This window comes from Macrotis lagotis, chromosome 1 (genome assembly GCF_037893015.1).
Source record: "Macrotis lagotis isolate mMagLag1 chromosome 1, bilby.v1.9.chrom.fasta, whole genome shotgun sequence".
NCBI lineage: Eukaryota > Metazoa > Chordata > Mammalia > Peramelemorphia > Peramelidae > Macrotis > Macrotis lagotis.
Genome location: NC_133658.1, coordinates 161,218,954 through 161,241,107, shown reverse-complemented (window position 1 = coordinate 161,241,107; position 22,154 = coordinate 161,218,954). Strand labels below are relative to the sequence as shown.

General features: G+C 37.5%; 2 protein-coding genes across 5 annotated transcripts in view; one reads left to right on the top strand and one right to left on the bottom strand.

Moving 5' to 3' along the window:
- Nucleotides 1–1,346, bottom strand: part of ABHD12 (abhydrolase domain containing 12, lysophospholipase) — a 143,944-nt gene extending 142,598 nt beyond the window's left edge. The window contains exon 1 of one of the 2 annotated variants that reach the window (XM_074209298.1): nucleotides 932–1,346. In XM_074209298.1, coding sequence (XP_074065399.1) covers nucleotides 932–1,143 — 212 coding nt within the window. In that variant the 5' untranslated portion in view covers nucleotides 1,144–1,346. The remainder of the gene's footprint in view (nucleotides 1–931) is intronic. The other variant, XM_074209297.1, reaches the window with a different exon arrangement.
- Nucleotides 1,347–6,875: 5,529 nt separating this feature from the next.
- Nucleotides 6,876–22,154, top strand: part of GINS1 (GINS complex subunit 1) — a 60,651-nt gene continuing 45,372 nt past the window's right edge. For 2 of the 3 annotated variants that reach the window (XM_074209306.1, XM_074209304.1), the window contains exons 1-5: nucleotides 6,876–6,997; nucleotides 12,888–12,952; nucleotides 16,091–16,189; nucleotides 18,871–18,961; nucleotides 21,897–22,013. In XM_074209306.1, the coding sequence (XP_074065407.1) occupies nucleotides 6,923–6,997; nucleotides 12,888–12,952; nucleotides 16,091–16,189; nucleotides 18,871–18,961; nucleotides 21,897–22,013 (447 nt within the window). In that variant the 5' untranslated portion in view covers nucleotides 6,876–6,922. The remainder of the gene's footprint in view (nucleotides 6,998–12,887; nucleotides 12,953–16,090; nucleotides 16,190–18,870; nucleotides 18,962–21,896; nucleotides 22,014–22,154) is intronic. The other variant, XM_074209303.1, reaches the window with a different exon arrangement.

Below are 22,154 nucleotides of genomic sequence, written 5' to 3'. Positions count from 1 at the left end.
ATATATTGCCATAATATTTTTTTTCCCATGGCAAAACACTAGAAGGCCTTTAATATACATTAGTTGAACTGAGGGAATGCCCGCAGCCCTTAGAAAAAGAAGAGATCACATCAGTGAGGAGACAGAGAGACAGAGAGACAGACAGAGACTGGGCTTCCAGCCAGGCTCTCAGAGGTATAAATAAGGGAGGGAGAGGTCAGGGGGTGGGTGAAGGGGAGGAGGGGGGGGAAAGGAGAAAGAAAGAAATTGAACTCGACTCAACAACATTAAGGGAAAACTGTAGGTTGGGGGAAATAGTGGCTAAGTTAGAGAACATGTAGGAAACTGGGAGAATCCTAGGACTGGGAAGTCGATCAGAAGGGAAGGTGGGAAGGGACTGGTCATCTCTTGAGGTTTACCTGAGCAAGGTAAGGTGATGAGGGAGAGAGTGGATGGATGCTCAGCCTTAAGGAGCGTAAGAGAAAATGTTAGATTTGGCTAAAACTCACAGGTTTTGAAAAGGCAGGGACTGAGGGAGGAGGCAGAGACTGGCTGGGTCTAAGTGGAGGATGCCGAGCTCTAACTAATAACCAGCATGGGCAGCTGCCCCCTTGGCACCAAGAGGACGCAGGTAAAGGGAGAGTAGGCAGTCTCTCTAGGGTCAAGCTCTTGGGGCTGCACTTCACCTTGGGGTGAGCAGAAGAGGTAGGAGATACTGGGGAATTCGAGGCCAAGGTCGCAGGAAGAGAGGAGGGGGAAAGGGGGAGGGTGCGCACTTGGATGATCAGGCATCTCGCCCGGCAGGGTCGGAGGCTCCATACCATGGGGGGGGGGGGCTCTCCGCGCTCCAGATCAGCGCCCCCGGGAGGACAGGGCCGAGGGCCCGGCTCCCCCAGGTGAGAGGAGGAGGGGAGAACGGACTCGGGTCCGAGGTGGCGGCTCGCCTCCTTACCTGCCGAACGCCCGCTTCATGCCCGCGTTGGAGGAGGAGCCCAGCTCCTTTGTCCCCTTGCCCGCCAGGCGCAGGTTCTTCTTCAGGCGACAGTCCTTGTCCAGCGCTGCAGCGGCGGCGGGGGAAGAGGGAGAGGAGGCAGAGGGTGAGGAGGAGGCAGAGGCGGCGAAGCGCTCATGCTCCAAGGCGACCGACTCGTTCCGCTTTCTCATCCCGAACTCTAGGGCTGCCCGAGACCGGAGACGGAGGCCGGCGGAGCCGAGGAGCTCGATCCCTTCCAACTCCCTCCCTCGGCTTCCCGCGGCGGCCGCTCCTCCCCGCCGTCCTGCCAGTCCTGCCCAGCGCGCAGCCCCCGCCGCTGCCGCAGTAGCTGCAAAGCCCGACGCTGCGCGGCCCCGGCAGCCCCGCGCCTCAGCCCGCGCCTCAGCCCGCTCACATTCTCCGGGCGGCCGGCGGAGCGGCTACTTACAGCAGCTGCAGGGGCCCGGCCGGCCGCCGCCCACCAATCACAAGCAACGCCCTTCCTCGGCTCCCCGCTGGACACGCCCCCCCATTCCTCCCCTTCCTGGCCCGGGCGGAGCACGCCCAGCACAGCTGCCATGTTACCGAAGAGGTTGTCCCCCGGGGAGTCAAGGTTTGGGCAAAACAGGATCCACCATAGCTGGGGGGGGGGGGGGGTGACCTTACCATCCCTTGGCACAACTGGGACGGGTTTCGCTGTGTTCATCGAAGGGCACATAGAGAAAAGGCATAAGTGCGTAAGATATCAACTGCTTCACTGTAGTTGCAAACGGATTCTTAAATGATGCCAAGCAACATTTTTTTCTTATTAGTTATTCCAAAGTCTTGATTGTTAACATAAAAGATTAGAAATTTTGTAATCGAACTTCCTCATTTCACATATGAAGAAACTGAGGGGAAGTGACTTTTCCAAGGTCACACCACACAACTAGTTCATCATTGACCCTGTACCATCTCCAATATGTTCTGATGACCTGTTTAGTACTCTTACATGGAGGGTAATATAACATGAACAATAACTGACACGTATAGAGGACTTTAAGGTTTGAAAATCATTAGACATATATATATATAATTGCCTTATTTGATCTTCATAACAGCCCTGTTAAGATAAATATGAAAGAGATTCCTATACCATTCTACAAATGAGAAAACTGAAGCCCAAAAGAGAGAAGTGACTTGTCCAAGGTCACATACCTGAATAGGGGTTGAACCTGGACTAGGTTGCAAGGTAATTGATTGCCAATCTCATGTTCTTTTATAAAATTAGTATGCTATATATTTCAGTGATCATTTCAAAGGGAAGTAATTCTAGATTTAGAGTTTAAAGTGACCTTAAAAGTCACCTAATCCAATCCTCTCATCTTATAGATAAAGAAATTTAGCCCTGGAGAGATGAAGTGTCTTCTAGATAAGAGAACAGTCAGCATATCAACCCAGATATGCTAACTCCAAATCTAACACTCTTTCCGCTGTAATCAAAGCTGAGAAAAACCAAGGTAATTTTTTTTTACTGAAAACTTTGAGTTTCTAATAACTTGAAAATTATTTTTACTATCCTAGCAATTAGGATGAACAGGACCATACAATAATGCAAATCATTCTTAAAGTTAACCATTTGTCATTGGAATACTGGTACAGGAAACAGATCCTACTTTGTTCAAAGATAACACTGAGTTCCTAGGCCAGTATTTCAGAGGTACAAATTTTACCTCTCCTTTAGTTAAAGACTATCAATAATTGTTTACTATGCATCTTCCCACCCCTATGCTAATTGCTCTTCTTCAGAAAGTAGCCTGTTTAGAACATCAAACACAAAAAACATCTGAGGTCTGTAATGGACAACCAGTATCCTTGTCCAATCCCTATGAAGAAAATGTTATTCATTCAGTCATTCAACAAACTACTATTAAGCACTTACTATACAGAATACCAGATCAAGGTTCACTGAATAATCTTTTGCATTGTCCCACAAGGATGTTACTTATAGAAATATATTCTGAGATTTTTATTTTATATGTGATTGTATTCAAACCACTAATACATCAGACTTATCTAGCTATACAAGCATGGAATTAGAGACTGGGACCAGCTGGGACTTTAAGAGATCACATAGTTTAATCTACTGGTTTTATGGATTAACTGAAACACAGAGACTTGCCCAAAGTCACATAGCTTGTAGCAAATGGAGAAAAAAGGAGGCAAAACCAGGTTCTCTGAGTCCAAATCAAGGAGTCTTTTCATTGGAATTGTACTGATATCCTAGTGTTTCATGCATTTAGGGGAAAAATATCTAATTTTTCACAACTAAGTATTTTCTATAGGTCTATTCTTTCAGATGTATCCATTTGTATTAGACCTGATTTCACAATACAATTAGAACTGATGGCTAATGAAAAAAAAACAATAAGCACATGACTTGGAGTCAGAAGACTGGTTCAGTTCCCAGTAGTACCACTTACTACATCTGTAACCATGGAGTAGACATTTAACCTCTATAGGTCTCAGGTTCCTCTTTGTAAAATAGGAATAAAAAAATACTTTACTTCACAGGACTTTTGGGAGAAAAGTAGTTTAGAGTTCATAATGTCTTCGTAATTATGATCTTTATCCCCAAGATACTACAGTGTTTCCGAATGTTTATTGCTCAAACTTCAAAGCATGCTTAACCTTTAAAGTGATATGACAATTCATGCTCAATTCCAACAGTTCTGATACTTAATACCCACCTAAAATTTTTGATGAAGTCACAAATTTAATATTATGACTATATTTAAGAATAATTAATGTATCATTTGACAGGTGAAAAATAAGCAAAGGACACATTCATTTACCCTTTCTATATTGATCATTTCAAAGTTTGCTTCTATTTAAAAATATTTTAAATCAGCATGGTGAAATGACTTTTTAAAATTTTCTAGAAAAAAATCCATAAATTCAATAACTCTGACTTTCATTAGTTTTCAATGTCTTCAAATTCAAAATTTTATTGACAATTTTGCTAAATGTCACAAATATAACTATGTCTTAATCCATGTTTAAAAGCAAATGAAATTCAAATTGTGAATTAATATAGCACAACAATGGAGATTGGAAATGCTGCAATTAAATGCAACTAAACTGCAAGAAAAAGTTATACTCAACACATACTTTTCTAAAAAGAAAGCAACTTAGGTAAAAACTCTTAGATTGCTAAAGTCAACCTAGTTGTTCACCTATTATGAATGGGGACGATACCTGGCTAAAATACTGTGAGGCCTAGTAGAAATCTTTATAAAAGCCTTACTAGTTTTAAGGACAGGATTTTGAAGTTTTATGCTTCCAAAATAAGTCTTTCAAATGAAATCTTTACAGTATCTATACTTTTATACTATCATTTTAAAACAGAGCAACAAAGTATCCAATTGTGAGTAGTATGACTATATTTAGGGTAGTTGAATACTGTATTTAAAAACCTGGTTGATTTTATTCAGCTGAGTATTTAGCCACAAATATAGAATAGACCATAATTCCTTCAAGCCTATTGCTTGTGGCCCAAAACATTTATCACCTAGATATTAGCCCTTCAGTGAGGAGCTTTCCAAGAACCTTTGGTCTTTGCAAAAGTCCTTCCCTTAGATAAACCTAAAACTTTTCCAGCTCAGTAGGATATGTTAAAATCTCAGTACTTAATACACAAAATCAAACAGTTCGGTATTTTGCTGGATATATCGGATGCTTAAAATTAAATAAGGCCTAATGGATGGGCCTTGCAATTAGGAAGAACTTGGTTTAAAATCAGTCTCTTAACACTAGTGGGTAAGTCATTTAACTTCTCTTTTGCCATAAGCAACTCCCTAAGCTTTTATCTACTAAGAGAGAGAAGCTCCCTAGATGATTTGAATGAAAGATTCTGTTCATAGGGTATATCAAATAGGACTTTGATTCTTACCAGTTATATGTTAGATAGGGCAGCTAGCTGGCACAGTGGATGGAGCACTGACCTTGAGTCAGGACAAGAGTTCAAATTTGGCCTTAAGACACTTGACTCTTAACTATTTATGTGACCTTGGGCAAGTCACTTAAACCTGATTGCCTCACACCCAGGGCCATCTCCAATCATCCTAATTCATATCTGGTCACTGGACCCAGATGGCTCTGGAGGAGAAAGTGAGACTGGTGATTGAGCACAGCACCCTCTCAACTCAAATCCAATTTTCATGCTTGTCATGGCATCACCACCCTGCTTTTGTGGTCTTCTTCAAAAATGAAGGACAAACATTGTTATTAGAGATGGAAGGGGGCCTATACCCTTCATTTTAACAAAAAAAGAGAAGTGGGGAATCAAAGAAACAAAATGACAAAGTTCAAAGAGCCAGACCAGGTCAGTTCTGAAATCCAGTTTTGAATTATTCTAAGATTCTCTACAAAATCTCTAAGCAAGAAAATTCCCAAACCACAATTATATAAAACTTTTTTGATAAAAATGAATTGATGACTGTTGTTTAGTAGCGTCCAACTCAGTGATCCCATTTAAGGTTTTTCTTGGTAAAGATAGTGGAGTAGTTTGCCATTTCCTCCTTGAGTTCATTTTACAGATGAGGAAACTGAGGCAAGTAAGATTAAGTGACTTTCCCAGGGTCACAAAGTTAATGTCTGAGGCCAGCTAGGAACTCTATCCAATGCTACTTAACCTGTCCCAAACTGATGGGACATATACTCTTCCATATAACCAATAGGAAAAGTAGTTCAAGGTTGGGGAATCAATGGCTCGGTTAGATTGTAAACATTGAAGGCAAAGAATGTTTTTGCTTTTGTATCTTCAGTGCTTAAGACAGTGATTGGCACAGACTAGATAGACCCTCAAATGCTTGATGACTTGACGTGGTTTTGAGTAAGAAGCCCTGGATTTCAATCCTAACTCTCATTTTCCTAGCTGTGTTGCATTGGACAAGTCACTTCATCAAGTCAGTGTTTTCTCATGTGTAAAACAAACTAGATAACGTCTTCTCATGTGTCAAATGAAGCAGACAAGTTTCACCTCAAAACCTCCCGAATCCAAGGCAGGAAACATTCTAATTCTGGACCTGTTGCTGCATTCTAGGACGGATGTATCGCTTTTTTCTAGGCCTCTTTCCTTATTAGATTGCGATGGAAGGTGATGCCTGGGGAAGTGTCAGTATTTGGGAACAAAGGCCGGGTGGTACTAATTCATTCCCTGTGGGACTCTGCCCAAATCTAAGCTATATAATGACCCTGGGTTTCTTCATCAATGAGGGAAGATCCCACCCAGGTTCTAACAGTCGGTGATTTTTTTTTTAAATCTTAAGAACTGCAGAGAGAGGAACTATTTTATAAATAGATGTGTGGAAGTATTTTGCTTTGATAAAAACAAAAAGAAAAGCAAAATTTTAGTACTTAAAACCCCACGAGCCACACAAATACAGAGATCTAAAAAACTAAATCAACGAAAATGGACAAAATCATTGCCCACTAACCATGTTTATCCAAATCTGTGCATTAGGGTGCCCGTTATTTCATTACAGCAGAGGGCACGGCGGGTCACGCTGCCGGCGGGTGGGTCACTCGTGGGCAGAGCACGAGAGGCGGGAGGAGGGGTCCCCGGCGGCTGCTCCGCGGGTGTGGCGGCCCCGGAAGGCATCCACGTGACGGGCCTCGCGCAGGCGGGAGCCCGCGGGGCCGGAGCCCTCGGTGGGCCGCAGAATTCGGCAGGGGAGGTGCCTTGCGGGCCGCGACGTCCCGGCTCCGGAGCGGGGTGCTCGGCCCGGGAAGAGCCGCGGCCAGAGACCACCGCGAGCGGCCAAGGCCCGAGACGGAGGAATCGCGTCCCTCGGCGGAGCCCGTAGCAGCGCCGGGGCGCGCGGGAGCCGGAGCCCCACCCCTGCTCTTCTATTGGCCAACGGGAGTTTGGCGCCAAAGCCTCCCGCCCGGGGCCGGAGGGGCTGCTGCGGCGGCTCGGCGCGCGGAGCCATGTTCTGCGAGAAAGCCATCGAGCTCATCCGCGAGCTTCACCGCGCCCCCGACGGGCAGCTGCCGGCCTTCAACGTAAGGCCGGGGCCGCGGCCAGCCGAGCGGGGGGAGGGGCGGGCTGACAAAGCCGGGGCCGGCCGGGAGGAAGGGGCGAGGGCCGGCCGCGAACCCGGGGCCGGGGCCGGGGCCGGGGCCGGGGCCGGGGCCGGGGCCGGGGCGGGCAGCCGGCGTCCTAAGCAGCGGGAGCAGGAGGGAGGAACGCGGGGCCCGGCCCGGGGCTAGACCCGGGAAAGTAGCGGAAAGGCGGGAAGAGATGTCAGGGAAGGGGCGTGGCCTAAGCCTGGAGGTGTTCAAAAGAATGCATTGTTGCAAGAGAAGAGCCCCGGCGGCCCCACGGACCCTTAACCCGCTCATTTGGGGAAGCAGAAGCACTGGAAATGCCCTTAAAAAAAACAAACATGTGAATATTTGAAATTTAATCGTCTATCTAGTCAGAAGATTGAAGGTCAAGTTCAGACTGACTTCTCAGTGTCTCAGGAGAGCGTGTATCTGAGTTTTGGAACGGGGGGGGGGGGGTCTTCATTGAAGGTGGTGAAATCTGAATTGGATTTTAAAGCCTTGGATGAGTTTTAAAGCTCCTGAAAACTGACATTTATAGGACTCGTTCAGTCTTAATTTGGTGGGGTTTTCTTTGATTACAACACGAGGGGAATTGTGCAATTTTTTTCTCAGAAGCTAGGCCTCCAGTCTTAGAGATAACCCCTCTGACAACATAGATGGATTTGATTTGACCTATGAAAAGTCACGGGGAAAAGAGCAATAGCTTATCTTTAGATTTATACTTTTATTTTGTTTGCTTCTCTCTATTTAATCTATTGAATTCTTCCAAGCTGCTTCCCATCATAGTCATCATTACAGCTTGTGTACTTAATGAGTTCTCATTCTACAAGAGAGAATTCTAAGAATATAACTGGTCTTAAGTGCTGAATGTTTTCCATATAACATAGAGGGGTCTTAACTGAAGGTGGTGAAATCTGAATTGGATTTTAAAGGCTTGGATGATTTTTAAAGCTCCTGAAAACTGACATTTATAGGACTCCAGTCTTAATTTGGTGGAGTTTTCTTTGATTACGACACGGGGAATTGTGCAATTTTTTTCTCAGAAGCTAGGCCTGCAGTCTTAGAGAAAACCCGTCTGACAACATAGATGGATTTGATTTGACCTATGAAAAGTCATGGGGAAAAGAGCAATAGCTTATCTTTAGATTTATACTTTAGTTTGCTTCTCTATATCTATTGAATTCTTCCAAGTTGCTTCCCATAGTCATCATTACAGGTTGTCTACTTAATGAGTTCTCATTCTACAAGAGAGAGAATTCTAAGAATATACTGATCTTAAGTGCTGAATGTTTTCCATATAAAATGAACTATATAATATAAAAAAAATCTTTCATAAATTATGGTACAACTTGGAATGGGATGATATTTCAAGTTTTTTATGAATTTAGCAATCTTTTATTTGGTGTTGAATTTAGAATTAAATTTAGAATTTAGTATTTATGTCCACCTGGGGATTACCTGCTATAGCAACTCCCTCCTCAAATACTGATCAGCCAATCACAACTATATAACTTGTAGACTTAGACTTGCCTGTAAGTAATGATAGCTTGTATTAGAGATCAGACTTGAATCAGATCTTATTGATACAGCATCACTCTTATCTCTGATTTAGATACTGTAAATGAATTCAAGAAACATTTAATAGTATAAGTGCTTACTATGTGTAGAACACTGTTGTGTCAATTCTGGGATGAAGTTCAGAAAAGACAATTCATATCATGAAATTTGCAGTCCTATTGGGGGAAATAAGATAAATATAGATAAAAGCTTAAGTACATTAGAAAAGTACAAAACAGATTGCTATATGTTGTTCAATGAGGGTATTATGAAATGCTTTGTAGACTTGAGTTGACATTGAATTGAATTTGGAATTTAGCCAGGTGTAAGGGAGAAGACTTTCTAGTTCCTAGAGCAACATGAATATTGTAAAGTGCACGATGTTTGAGGTGTAGAGAATGGCTAAAGCAAACACTTTGTCCCCAACTACTGAGCAATCTGACTGTGTTGGCCTACTTGCTGCAGGGTGCATGATTTCTGTCTTTCATCTTTCTGTCTTTGTACTGGCTGTTATTCTTGTCTACAGGTCTCTTGTTCCTCCCCTCTGCCTCAGAATCCTGGGTGTCCTTCAAGATTCATCTGAAGGGTCATCTTTTTCTTTTTCTTTTTTTTAATTTATTTTTATTAAAGATATTATTTGAGTTTTACAATTTCCCCCCAATCTTGCTTCCCTCCCCCCCACAGATAGCACTCTTGTCAGTCTTTATTTTGTTTCCATGTTGTACCTTGGTCCAAATTGGGTGCGATGAGAGAGAAATCATATCCTTAAAGAGAAGTCTAAGAGGTAACAAGATCAGACAATAAGATATGTTTTTTTTCTAAATTAAAGGGAATAGTCCTTGCCCTTTGTTCAAACTCCACAGCTCCTTATCTGGATACAGATGGCACTCTCCTTTGCAGAAAGCCCAAAATTGTTTCTGATTGTTGCACTTTTGGAATGAGCAAGTCCTTCAAGGTTGAACATCACTCCCATGTTGCTGTTAGGGTGTACAGTGTTTTACTGTTTCGCCTCATCTCACTCAGCATCAGTTCATGCAGATCCCTCCAGGTTTCCCTGAAATCCTGTCCCTCCTGGTTTCTAATAGAACAATAGTGTTCCATGACATACATATACCACAGTTTGCTAAGCCATTCCCCAATTGAAGGACATTTACTGGATTTCCAATTCTTTGCCACCACAAACAGGGCTGCTATAAATATTTTTGTACATGTTTTTACCCTTTTTCCTCATCTCTTCAAGGTATAGACCCAGGAGTGGTATTGCTGGGTCAAAGGGTATGCACATTTTTGTTGCCCTTTGGGCATAATTCCAAATAGCTCTCCAGAAGGGTTGGATGAGTTCACAGCTCCAACAGTGTAATAGTGTCCCAGATTTCCCACATCTGAAGGGTCATCTTCTAAGTGAAACTTTTTCTGATCCTACAGCTATTAGAATATTTTCTCTTAAAACTACCTTGTATTCATTTTACATAACGTGTGTATATGCTTATTTACATACCTACCTCCTCTACCCTCTTTTACTAGTAAGCTGCTTGACCTCAGGAATTGTTTCAATCTTTGTATTCTTGCTGCTTATAAAGTAGCTTTGTGCATTTGAATGGTGAATTAATTTCTGCTGTAAAGAACAAAGATATTAATCAAGGTCTTGTAGAACAATTGAGTTGCTTTAACTAGTTGATGAAAGTATTTCCCCAGCCTTTGTTTTTTGACCCTTTTCTCTTGTTAAACTGTTCCCTTGATTAGCTTATTGCAGACTGAATTACCACTTCAATACTGATGACCCCAAAAATCCAACCTCAATTTCCCCCTCCCCAGACTCTCTCTCTCAAATTACCAGCTTCCTACTACAATTTCCACCTAAATATCTGATAGGCATCATAAAGCTCACAACCAAATTCTTACACATTGCCTCCTAAATATATTGGAACAAGTTGTCCACCTCCTGATGGAAAGGTAATATGTTTATGATACAGAAAAACATACATTTCCTCAGATACTAATGTGTGGATTTGATTTGTGTGACCATATTTATTACAAACATTTTTTTTTCAAAGAAAAGGGGGAACTTTGAGGGAGGGGAGGGGCTAAAAATAATGTTGCCCCCAAAGGAAAAAGTGTTACTGCAGCATTTAAAAGATGTGCAGAGCAAAAGAAAATTCAGAAAGAAATAGACTAACCAGTCAACTTTGAAAATAACATGTATTGGGGCGGCTAGATGGCATAGTGGATAAAGCACAGCCCTGGAGTCAGGAGTACCTGGGTTCTCAGACAATTAATAATTACCTAGCTGTGTGGCCTTGCAAAATAAAAAACTAAAAAAAAAAAAAAAAGAAAATAACATGTATTAATTAGATATATTTTTAAAAACACTCCTTACTTGAGGTTTACGTTTTCACATAAACCTTTAGGGTCTTTATTTTTATATGAAAATGTCCCATTTTTAGTGTTAAGAACAAAATAAAGAATATGATAAAAATAAAAACTTGTTCTAGTCTATTTCTTCTAAGATCATCCATCATCCAGTCACAAGTAAATACTTGGAAAACATTTTTTCCTTTTTTTTTCCCCCTAACTTTCAAATTCTCTCACTTCAGATTCTTCTCTCCCACCTATTGAGAATGCAATATTCATAAGAAATCAAGCAAAACATTTCCACATTATCCATGTTTCAAAAATAAAAAAGAAAGTAAAATAAAATGAAAAAATCTGCATCAGTCTCCGAGAGTTCATCAGTTTTTCTCTCTGAAAAACAATAGTATTTTTCATCATTAGTCTTTTGGAATTGTTAAATTCATTACTGTATTGATATGAATAACTAAGTCTACACTTGATTACCATATCAGTTACTATATACATTGTCCCCCTAATTCTGTTCTTATGCCTACCCAGAATTTTTAAATTTAATTTCAGTAGTTCCTATGTGATTGTTGGTAGCTTTTGATTTCTTCTGAAAAACTGCCTTTTTGTATCCTTTGCTAATTTATCAATTGGATTTCTTATTTTTATATATTTGGATCTGTTCTCTGTACATTTGAAAAAGGAGACCTTTATCAGAGAAAATTGGCACAAAGTTTTTCCCCAATTTCAGGAATCATTCTTAACTTTCATCTCATAAACCATAATTTAGAGGTCATCGAGACCAAATATCTCATTAAACATTAAATAAATGTTAAAACTAAGACCCATGATACTTTTCCAAGATCATATAGGTAGATAGAAGTGCAACTTGTATTCAAATTTGCATCTTTTCTCTGATTTCAAATCCAACCCTCTCTCTACTGTGCTGTCTAAATAGGTGAAGTGATATATGAATCTATATTAATGTCTTAAGTGATATTTTGATCAGAAAGATGAATTGAAAAAATTCTTTCTAAATTACCATAATTATAAGAGCTAAGCTGATGTTTTCCAGAGAATATTTTAAAAATATACAACAAATATGTGGTTGGTTAGTTGGTTCTTCCCTTCATTATCGAAGAAGACCAAAATCACATCACTATGTTTGAGACAAATTACCTTGTGTCCTGCTGTGGTTGATCAGCCTAATATGAGCTTGGAATGCTCTACCACAAGTTGGGCACAAATAGTCCATGTGAACACCTGGGGTGGGTACGTTCAACTTATGGGTGTCATGTTTCCTTTGAGTTGCTTCAATTCTACCTTTATGGAGTGCAGCCCCCCACTGATGAGGGCAGGCCATGCTGGGCAGTCCTGTGCCACTGTCTCCCATGCTATACAATCAGTTCTAAAGTTCTTCAGTGAGACCTTCAGAATGTCTTGTTATCACATCTTCTGATCCCCTTGTGAGCACTTACCCTGTGTGAGTTCCCCACAAAATAGTTTTTGGGGGGCAAGCATACAGTTGGCATTCTAATGTGTGTAGCCCATCTTAGTTGCACTCTCTATTGTAAATAATGTTGGAATGCTAGGCAGTTTAGCTCTGGAAAGGACCTTAGCATCTGATATCAAATACTGATTCCAGACAAATATATAGTATATTTCTAAACCATGAATTTTACTTATTTATACTTATTCCAAGACAGGTGACTATTAAGTCTACAAATCAGTTACATTTACTTTTGAAACTTCGTTACTTTCATTTTGTTATAAAAACCCTGGGACATTATCATTTTGTATAAATAATGGAGTTACAAAGATTTTTTGGGGGGGGACTAATTTTTGATGAGATAGCATATAAAATAAAAGTATATAAATATGACTGAAATATTTGATATTAGTTTGAATTTTTGAGGAACAAATGAATGCATTTCAAAATTATATATTTTAGGATGATGGAATCAGGCAAGTTCTGGAAGAAATGAAAGCTTTGTATGAACAGAACCAGTCCGATGTGTAAGTTGTGTTGTAGTGAAAATGTAAAAAAAAAAAAATTGAAAGAATTAGAGGCAAGAAAATGATGATACAATGTTTTTAATAATTTCAACCATCCATTAAATTGTTTATTTCTTCGTGAAGTTTATCATACTATATCCTCCATGCAAATTAATTTTCATTTACAACCTTGCCATAAATTTCTATCACTCCAAAGTAAGTGAAATCATAAGTAAAAATTTATTGCTTATATTACAGTTCTTTAAAGAAATAATTGATCTGGGCGGCTAGGTGTGGATAAAGCACCGGCCTTGGAGTCAGGAGTACCTGGGTTCAAATCTGGTCTCAGACACTTGATAATTACCTAGCTGTGTGGCCTTGGGAAAGCCACTTAACCCCATTTGCCTTGCAAAAACCTAAAAAAAAAAACAACCAGAAATAATTGATCTTATTTTTAATGATGCTCTTTGTTTTTTATTAACATTAATTTCCAACTATACTCCTTTGCTCTGTTCCTACCCAAAGAGCTTTCTCCTGAAATACTCAAAAAAAGAGAAAAGAAGCAGTTAAAAAAAATGCAGCCAATACAACACATTCATTGTGTCTGTCAGCATTTTAAATATTATAACTAATGCAAAAAACCCTCAAACAAACAAAAAATGTGCAATTTTTTTCAACTATTCTCTGGAGCCAACCTTGGTCATTATAATTTTACTACAATTTAACATTGTTGTCATTTTATATATTCCTTTTTCTGGTTCTTGCTTCATTCTGCATTAGTTCATTTAAATCTTCCCTTGACTCTATGATGTCACTTTTTCTCAGGACACACATTAATAAGTCTATTACATTAATGTACAGTTTGTTTAGCCATTCTTCAATCTACTTCCAACTCTATGAATACATGACTGTGTGTGTGTGTGTGTATGAACTATTTTTAAAAATTTCTCTGAACTCTCAGGGTCAAAGTATAACACTTATATATTCTATATATTTTACATATTTCTATATTCACTGTTATCACATACTTCATTAAAGATGGATGTGGGGGCAACTAAGTGTAGCAGTGGATAGTAGAGCACCAGCCTGAAATCAGGAGGACCTAAAATCAGGAGGGCCTCAGACACTTAATACTTACTTAGTTGGGTGACCTTGGGCAAGTCACTTAACCCCATTGTCTTGCAAAAAAAAAAGATGGATGTGACTAGTGAAAATTTTATAGCTGAGCAAAGGTGTTGATATTGGTAGTTTTAAATAATCTGCCCATTAACTTTTAATCTCCCAAGCATAAATATATAGTTTCTTAGGATCTGTGCTTAATAAGGAACTTTGATGAAAAGAGTAGTCTATTTGAAATGTATCAAATGACAAATCATAATAGCACATTTTCTGAACAATGCAGGAATCATATATATAACTCCTGGAAGATAGAAAAGATATCAAAGTTGGTTCCTTTTTTCATAATAAAAAGTATTCCCCCCTTTCCAAATAAAGGACATTATTGTATTCCTATTGTGTGACTTAATTAAGCCTTGAAAAAAGCACTTTTAAATTTGTTCTTTCTCCAGTTTCTTAATTGTGTTCCAGTCTTTACTAAGAGGAAGTTTTGTGGTGCTTGCCTTTTTTCTAACCATATTTTTTTTTAGTTTTTTGTTTTTAAGGTTTTTGTAAAGCAATGGGATTAAGTGGCTTGCCCAAGGCAAGCTAGGTCATTAGAAAGTGTCCCAGGTTGGATTTGAACTCTGGTACTCCTGACTCCAGGGCTGCATGTATTTTTAAGGTGAGATTCCAAATATATTTTTCCTCGCTTAATCAACTTTTCCCTTTATATTACTTTTGAAAGATTAGCGAGGAAAAATATATTTGGAATCTCACCTTAAAAATACATGGAAACAATGTAAAGACTGACAAGTTGCTTTCTGTGGGGGTGAAGGGAGGGAAGTGAGATTGGGGGAAAAATTGTAAAACTCAGAATAAATAAAATAAAATAAAATTTAAAAAAAAGTAATACAAAGGGGCAGCTAGGTGATGTAGTGGATAGAGCATGGGCCCTGGAGTCAGGAGTATCTTGAGTTCAAATTTGGCCTCAAACATTCAATAATTAGCTGTGTGGCCTTGGCCAAGCCACTTAACCTAAACATGTCCTTATAAGTGATATTTTTAAAAAGTTCCAAGGAAAATAATTTCGGGTACTTTAGTCATTTTCTTAGTAAAGTCAGCATATTTATTAATAAAAGGATGGTCATTTGGCTGTCCCTGTTAGAGCAAAAGCTCCTCATGGTAAGTGGGCTCACAGTTTATATGCCCATCATCCTTAGGTTTTTCCCTGAGGATGGTAATCAACTCGGATTGATTTACACTTAATGAGTAAATGAATATTATACAATGAGAAGATGGGGTATATTACAATGAGGTATCTCAGGATACATGATTTAAGTCACTGGATTTTTCTGTCAAAGAGACTTAGCAATTTCCTTATCACTTACCTGACAAAAGGGAAAAATCAACATTTCCCATACCTGTCTGAACAAACAATGAGCAGGAATGCATTCATTAGCTCAAACTTAGAATTTCTTTCACTGTCTTTAATTAGATCTTGCCTAGGTAAATATCTACCTTAACATTTCTCACTTTGGTTGATTTCTGGATGTAGAAAAGGGGAAAAAACCTTGGTCCTAATACAATGATTAGTTATTAATACAATTAGTTATTAATACAAGAAAAATAATTTCTTACAGCAGTGAATTACCACATAAGATAAAAACTTATAAATTATCTTTTATCATGATGCTGCTAATCTTGTCTTCATATAGCAATAAGAGAATAGAGAGGTGTGCAATTTTTTTAAAATAATAGTAAAGGTTAATCAGAACATAAAGATAGGGTATACTAAGATATAAAATGACTTGGACCTTTGGTTTAATTTTCATTTTTAATCTTATGCAAATTGCCAAGAAACTTGAAATAATTTATATAGCCTTTGATATATTGGCAATTATTTGAGTTGACTATTGATCTTGATCAGATGAGTCTAAAAGTGCCTGTCATTGTAGGAATAGTTTTAATAAAAGTCATTGGAAAAATATATACTTCTTACTCTAAAATATCTATATAGATATGTATATGATCTGCTTTTTTCCTTTGAATTTTTATTATCAGAAATGAAACTAAGTCAGATGGACGAAGTGACTTAATTCCGACAATCAAATTTCGACATAGTTCTTTGCTGAGAAATCGACGTTGCATAGTTGCATATTTGTAAGTTTTGATGAAAATTAATGTTATAACTATTTTTAGATTTTATCAGTTTATGTTTTCTTTATTCCAGTTACATGTAATAATAATTTTTAATATTCATTTAAAAATTTTTGACTTGCAAATTTTTTCCTTCTCTCTTTCCCCTCTCCTTGAGAAGAGAAGCAATTTGATAATAGATTGTACAGGTGTAGTGATAGAAAACATTTCTACATTAGCTATGTTACAAAAGAAAATAGACCAAATAAAAAAATCCCAGAAAAATAAAGTTTAAAAAAAATGCTTCAATCTGCATTCAGACTCCATTAGTTCTTTCCTCTAGATAGTATTTTTTCCTCGATAACATTTTTCATTATAAATCCTTCAAAATTGTCTTAGATCATTGTGGAATACAGATTTCTTGTAGCTGGGAAGCAGCTGTGGTTTTGTAGATTAAAGACTTGAGTTAGTGAAACCCTTAAACTATTTCACCATGGCTTCATAAATTTAGAACTGGAATGTATCTTTAAGTTCAATTAGTTATTATAAACCCTTCGTTTTGTAGATGATAACACAAAGACCTCAAGAGATTAAGTTACTTAAGATAACTTAAGGTGGCATAGGTAGTAAGTAACAGAGCTTGGACTAGATCCTCAGTACTTCAGTTCCAATTCAGTTCTAAGTATTTTTGCCATCTATTCCCAGTTCTTAATTTATTCATTTTCATCTGTAAGAGCAATAATATCTTTTAAAATACTTTTAAAATTTATAAACTTGATTATTATTAACAAAAAATGTTTAATCAAATATACAAAATATGGAATTTTACATGAAATTTTACATGAAAACCATTTTACAAGGTAGAACCAAGCAAGCAAAATATGTTCTTATCCTCTTCTCCCAAGTCTGTCCAAAATTATACTACTTGGGCATTGGTTTCTTATCTGTCTATAATTTCATTCATAGTTGTAGTCATTGGAAGTTCAGTCTGATTCTTTTTATTTTGTATCATTTTATGCAGATTTTTTTCACCAACCATTGTCTGTGTCATATTTATTGTTTTGGAGAGGTACCATAGGACATTATATTGATGTGCTATATAATTTATTCTCCATTCTCTAGTTATTAGATACAGTGTTGTTTCCATTTTTTCTTACTGTTACAAATATAACAAATATAAAACATCTGCATAGATGGGCTTCCCCTCCCCCTTTTCTGGATGCTTTTGGGATATAGTTGTTGTAATAAGAAAGCTGGTTTGGATAGTATGATCAGTTTTGTGATTTCTACTGCATATTTTTCTTCAAAACACAATGATCAGGATCAGGATAGCTATACTTTGCAAATCTGAAACTGCATGACTAATCCTCTTTTTGCTCTGCTTTATATATTAAAACAGTGTTTGTCAAATACAGATTTTATTTCAAGCACCTAATACATTAGATAACCTGTTTTTCTTCACTCAGTCATCAGGTGTTAATTAGTTAATATTGAACTAGGTAGGCACTGTGATCTGACTGAGTATATATAATGATCTGGGAATTGCCTTCAAGGAGCTCTTAATACTAATGGGGGAGACAGCATGTAAATAAATGTGTAAATAACAGTACAATATAGAGTAGATAGAAGGCGGTATGAGAGAGTAAGGCACTACCAAAGAACTGGAGGGACTCAGTAAGATAGTTGAGTTGGTTGAATCTTCAAGATGAAGTAGAAATGAAGATAGAGGTCATTCCAGGCCGGGGGGGGGGGGGGGAGGGGGGGGGCCAGTGCAAAGACTTGGAAATGGGGGATGGACTGAGAAACAGAGGAGCAGCAAGTAGATCAGACTAGCTGGATCATAGAGGAAAGGAGAGGAGGACAAGACTGGAAAAGTAGGGAGAGTCTAGGTTATGAAGAGCTTTAAATATCAAACAGAATCTTATTTGTCTTCTCCTGTCCCTAATAGGGAGCTGCTGGCATTTGTTGAATAGGAGGATGACTTGGTCAGGCTTGTACTTTAGAAAAGTCATTTTGGCCACTGAGTTGAAGATCTCTTTGAAGTGGGGAAAGCAAAGGCAGAAAACCTATTGTATTACCTTGGGCCAGGGTGGCTGCCTGAATAGGAGAAAGACCACCCAGGAAAAATTCCAGATTGGTACCTGACCAAACAGTGATCAAGAAATTCAGTTAGAAACTATTGTAAGTAACACTTTCTACCATATTGCACAAAAAGTAAAGCAGAAGCCCACAGGCAATAGAAAAAAGGGCCACTATCAAAGCCAAATAGACAAGTGGCAGTCTCCCAGTTCCACCACTGACACATGTAACCCCCACTGTGTCCAGTGGAAGCAAGAGCAGAGGGTATCCTTAGAAAGTTTGACTGGAGAGGTCAGTAAGTCCCAGGGCAAGTACCTTATATACCACAGCCAACATAGAGTGGTAGTAACCTCCGTAGGGATCCAGACAGTACAGCCAGAGCGCAGGGATCCCGAGGTCCCCAGCAGAGGCTTGAATCCCCAGTGCTCAAAGAGTGGAGGTCAGAAGAGACCCAAGTGAACCAGGATGGGTCTGAGCTGTAGGGATTGCTGCTCTCTGATACATATCAAGGTCTAGTAGCACTAGCTCCTTTTTATCAATTTTGTTTTTCATAGTTCTTGTTATTCTTGTCAGTCTGTTCACTATAATTTATATTTTAAATTTTGAGTATCTTTCTATTGTTCTAGGTATGATCGATTGCTTCGGATTAGAGCTCTCAGGTGGGAATATGGCAGTGTTTTGCCAAATGCACTGAGATTTCACATGTCAGCTGAAGAAGTAAGCTCTTCTGTCATCATTATATGATGGTATTATCTTAGTGTAGAACAATAGTTTCTGGTCATTTTTTTCTGTACACTATATTTTATGGAAACAAATGAAAACAAGATCATATGTGGAAAACCCTCCTGGTTGATAGTTCAAAAAATGTAATTGATTTAATGCTTATTAGGATAACAAACATGATTTTAATGGTGTGAACTGGAATTGATTAATTCTGTTGATTTTGTATGTCTGCCTTTATTTTACAAAATAGTTCAATAAATAACAATACTAGGATTTATGTTACACTTTATGGTTTTACAAATATCTCATTTTATCTTTACACCTGAGACATTGGTGCTGTTGTCCCATTTTACAGATGAGGAAACTGAAGCAAACAGGTTAAATGACTTGCCCAGGGTTATGTTTGAACTCAGACTTAGGTCCAGTGTTTTATCTAATGTACCACCTTGCTGTGTTATTTATGTATATTTGCCTTAGTAGGTGATTTATTTATAATGCAAATTGGAATGGTTTAACTTTAAATCCATAGCTTATGTACCTTTTGATAGTGATTCCCTATACTTTATTTTAGCCTTTTAACAGATAAATGAGATTGTAGATAATCTTTTCCTCATGCTTGTAGTTATGAAATGGTTGCATTTTGTGTGGGTTCAATTTTAACTTTTCATCTCTTATGTCATTTATAACTGAGAAACACTTTTTAGTAACACTATAAAATAAACTTGGTTTACTTGAATGTTAGCTCTGATTCTATCATTTGGAAATCTCTATATTTTTATTTAATTACCTAGCTGTGTGGCCTTGGGCAAGTCACTTAACCCCATTGCCTTACCAAAAAAAAGAAAGAAGTGTGATCAATATGATATCAATAAATGACAGCTAAGTGTCTTCTCAGAGAATAGCAAAAATTATGACATTTATATCCAAGTTTGCAAATTCACATCCTCGTTCAAATTGAGTATGTTTTATGTAAGTTAATTTTATATGTGGCGTAAATTTCTCTTCAGAACAAACCTTTTTAATTTGGGAGAATGAGTAATAGGAGTGTTGGTACTAAATGACTAAGTGCTAATTTTGTTATTTGAATGACTGACTAAAGGGTGTTTTTTAAAGATAGTATATGTGACTTATTTTGCAATGAACTGCAGTGTATCTTACAGCCTTTATTTGTTTTTTAAAACATTATTAATGCCTGCTCCCATATTTTCTTTTAAAAAATTGATATATTTGTTTTAAATCGTCTAATGTATCCCTCTGTCTTCTCCTGCTGAGAAACTAACCAGCAGATCAGTTGAATACAATAATGTATGCATAGTTCCTTACTTTTTCAAAGAAAAAAGGATATTATTACTTCATTAGGGCCGGATGTCATCATTATAATTACACAGCTTTTGATTTCAATTTTTTTATTCTTTCCATTTATATTTTTATTATAATCACTAGGTATCCTTCTGCTTACTTCATTTTTATAACAGTTAATTTTTAAAAATAAACTTTTTTTGGTGTTTTTTCATATTCATCATTTCTTAGAGTACAGTAATATTCTATTACATTTATATCCTGCAGTTTGTTTGCCCATTCCCTAATAAATGGGCATCTGCTTTGTTTCTAGTTCTTTGTTACTACAAAAAATTCTGTGCTAAGTAAATATTTTAATATATATATGGGATCTTTCTGTCTTTGACCTATTTAGGATTTAGGATTAGTAGAAGGAATCTTGGATCAAAGAATATACATATTTTTAGTCCCTTTTTTATTGATTTCCAAAGTAGTTGTCTTGCATTTGTCTTGCAAAAACCTTAAAAAAAAAAAGATTTTTAATAATCAAAACAAAAAAAGAGAATCTTACAAACATGCTCTACATGTTATTGTGTAAATTGCTCATTTTAGTTTTAAAATACACTAAAGGATACGTTTCTGCTCCATGTAATCATTTACACTTAAGGACCGAAGCTTGTTTTCAGAGAGGGCTAAGCATTATATATACTTTCTTTTCCTCATATATTGAAATGATCATATATGTTGATACTTAACAAGCTCATAAGGAAAAAATTAATGACTAAACATGAAGTTGTTGAAATTACTTAAAATTTCTGGACATTTTTGACTGCTCACTGAATACCAGCTGGTATAGACGCTGACAACTGTGTTTCTGTATCATTCAAATCCAGTTATTGAAGACTAAAAAAGAAAAACATAGAGTTGCTGAGGCAAAGCTAAAACAAAGAACTAACATAAATCACCAGGGAGTAAATGCTTTAATAAAGCTCTTAATGAAGGATGCTTCCTGTAAAGATATTGAAAGTATATATACTGTATATAGAAGTTACAGCCTAATGCTATTAAATCACTAAATCTACCTTATTTAAAAGTAAAACACAGAAAGGCTTGGCTACTTTTTAGTATTTTCTAAGAAATCCTTTTTTTTAAAATCATCTTATTATCTTGTGAATATTAAATTCCCTATAATAAAAATAGATGTCTGTGATCTTTAAAACTACTAATAATTTTTCTTTCATGATTGTTTTTAGCTGAATAGATTATGTGCAATTTAACATTAGCTTCTCACTTCAGAATGAAGTTGAGTTATTTTGTTTTCCATTATCAAACTTACTTTTTATTTTTCTTAGCATTTCTTTGAAAGTCTTTTCTATTCTCAGTCAAATCACAGTAATTGGAAGACAGAAAATATAAAAACAGAGAAATCTTTGTTTTAATTACTTCAGAACTTCCATCTCTAAACACTTCTAGTGGTCATATTTTTGAATACAAAATTTTAAGAGTCCAATTCAGAAAGAGTATCTGTTTCCTAAGAGTCCAGGAGCTAGTTTGTATTTCATTTAGGTCATGGTGAAGCTCTATCTTCTTTGAAATAGGTTTATCTTTTGTATATGATAACAATATTAATATATTTTTTATTTGTTTACAGATAGAATGGTTCAATCGCTATAAAAAGTCTCTTGCTACATACATGAGATGTTTGGGTGGAGATGAAGGATTAGATATTACACAAGATATGAAACCCCCTAAAAGCCTGTACATTGAGGTAAATGTAATTTTTTTCATGTGTGTAACTATGATTAGGGGCTTATTCTAAAGTACTTCAGCTCTGAAGTATTTTTCATACCACAGGTTGTACTCTAGGTTGGATGTCAGAAGAATTATAAAGAAGTTATTGTATGTATAG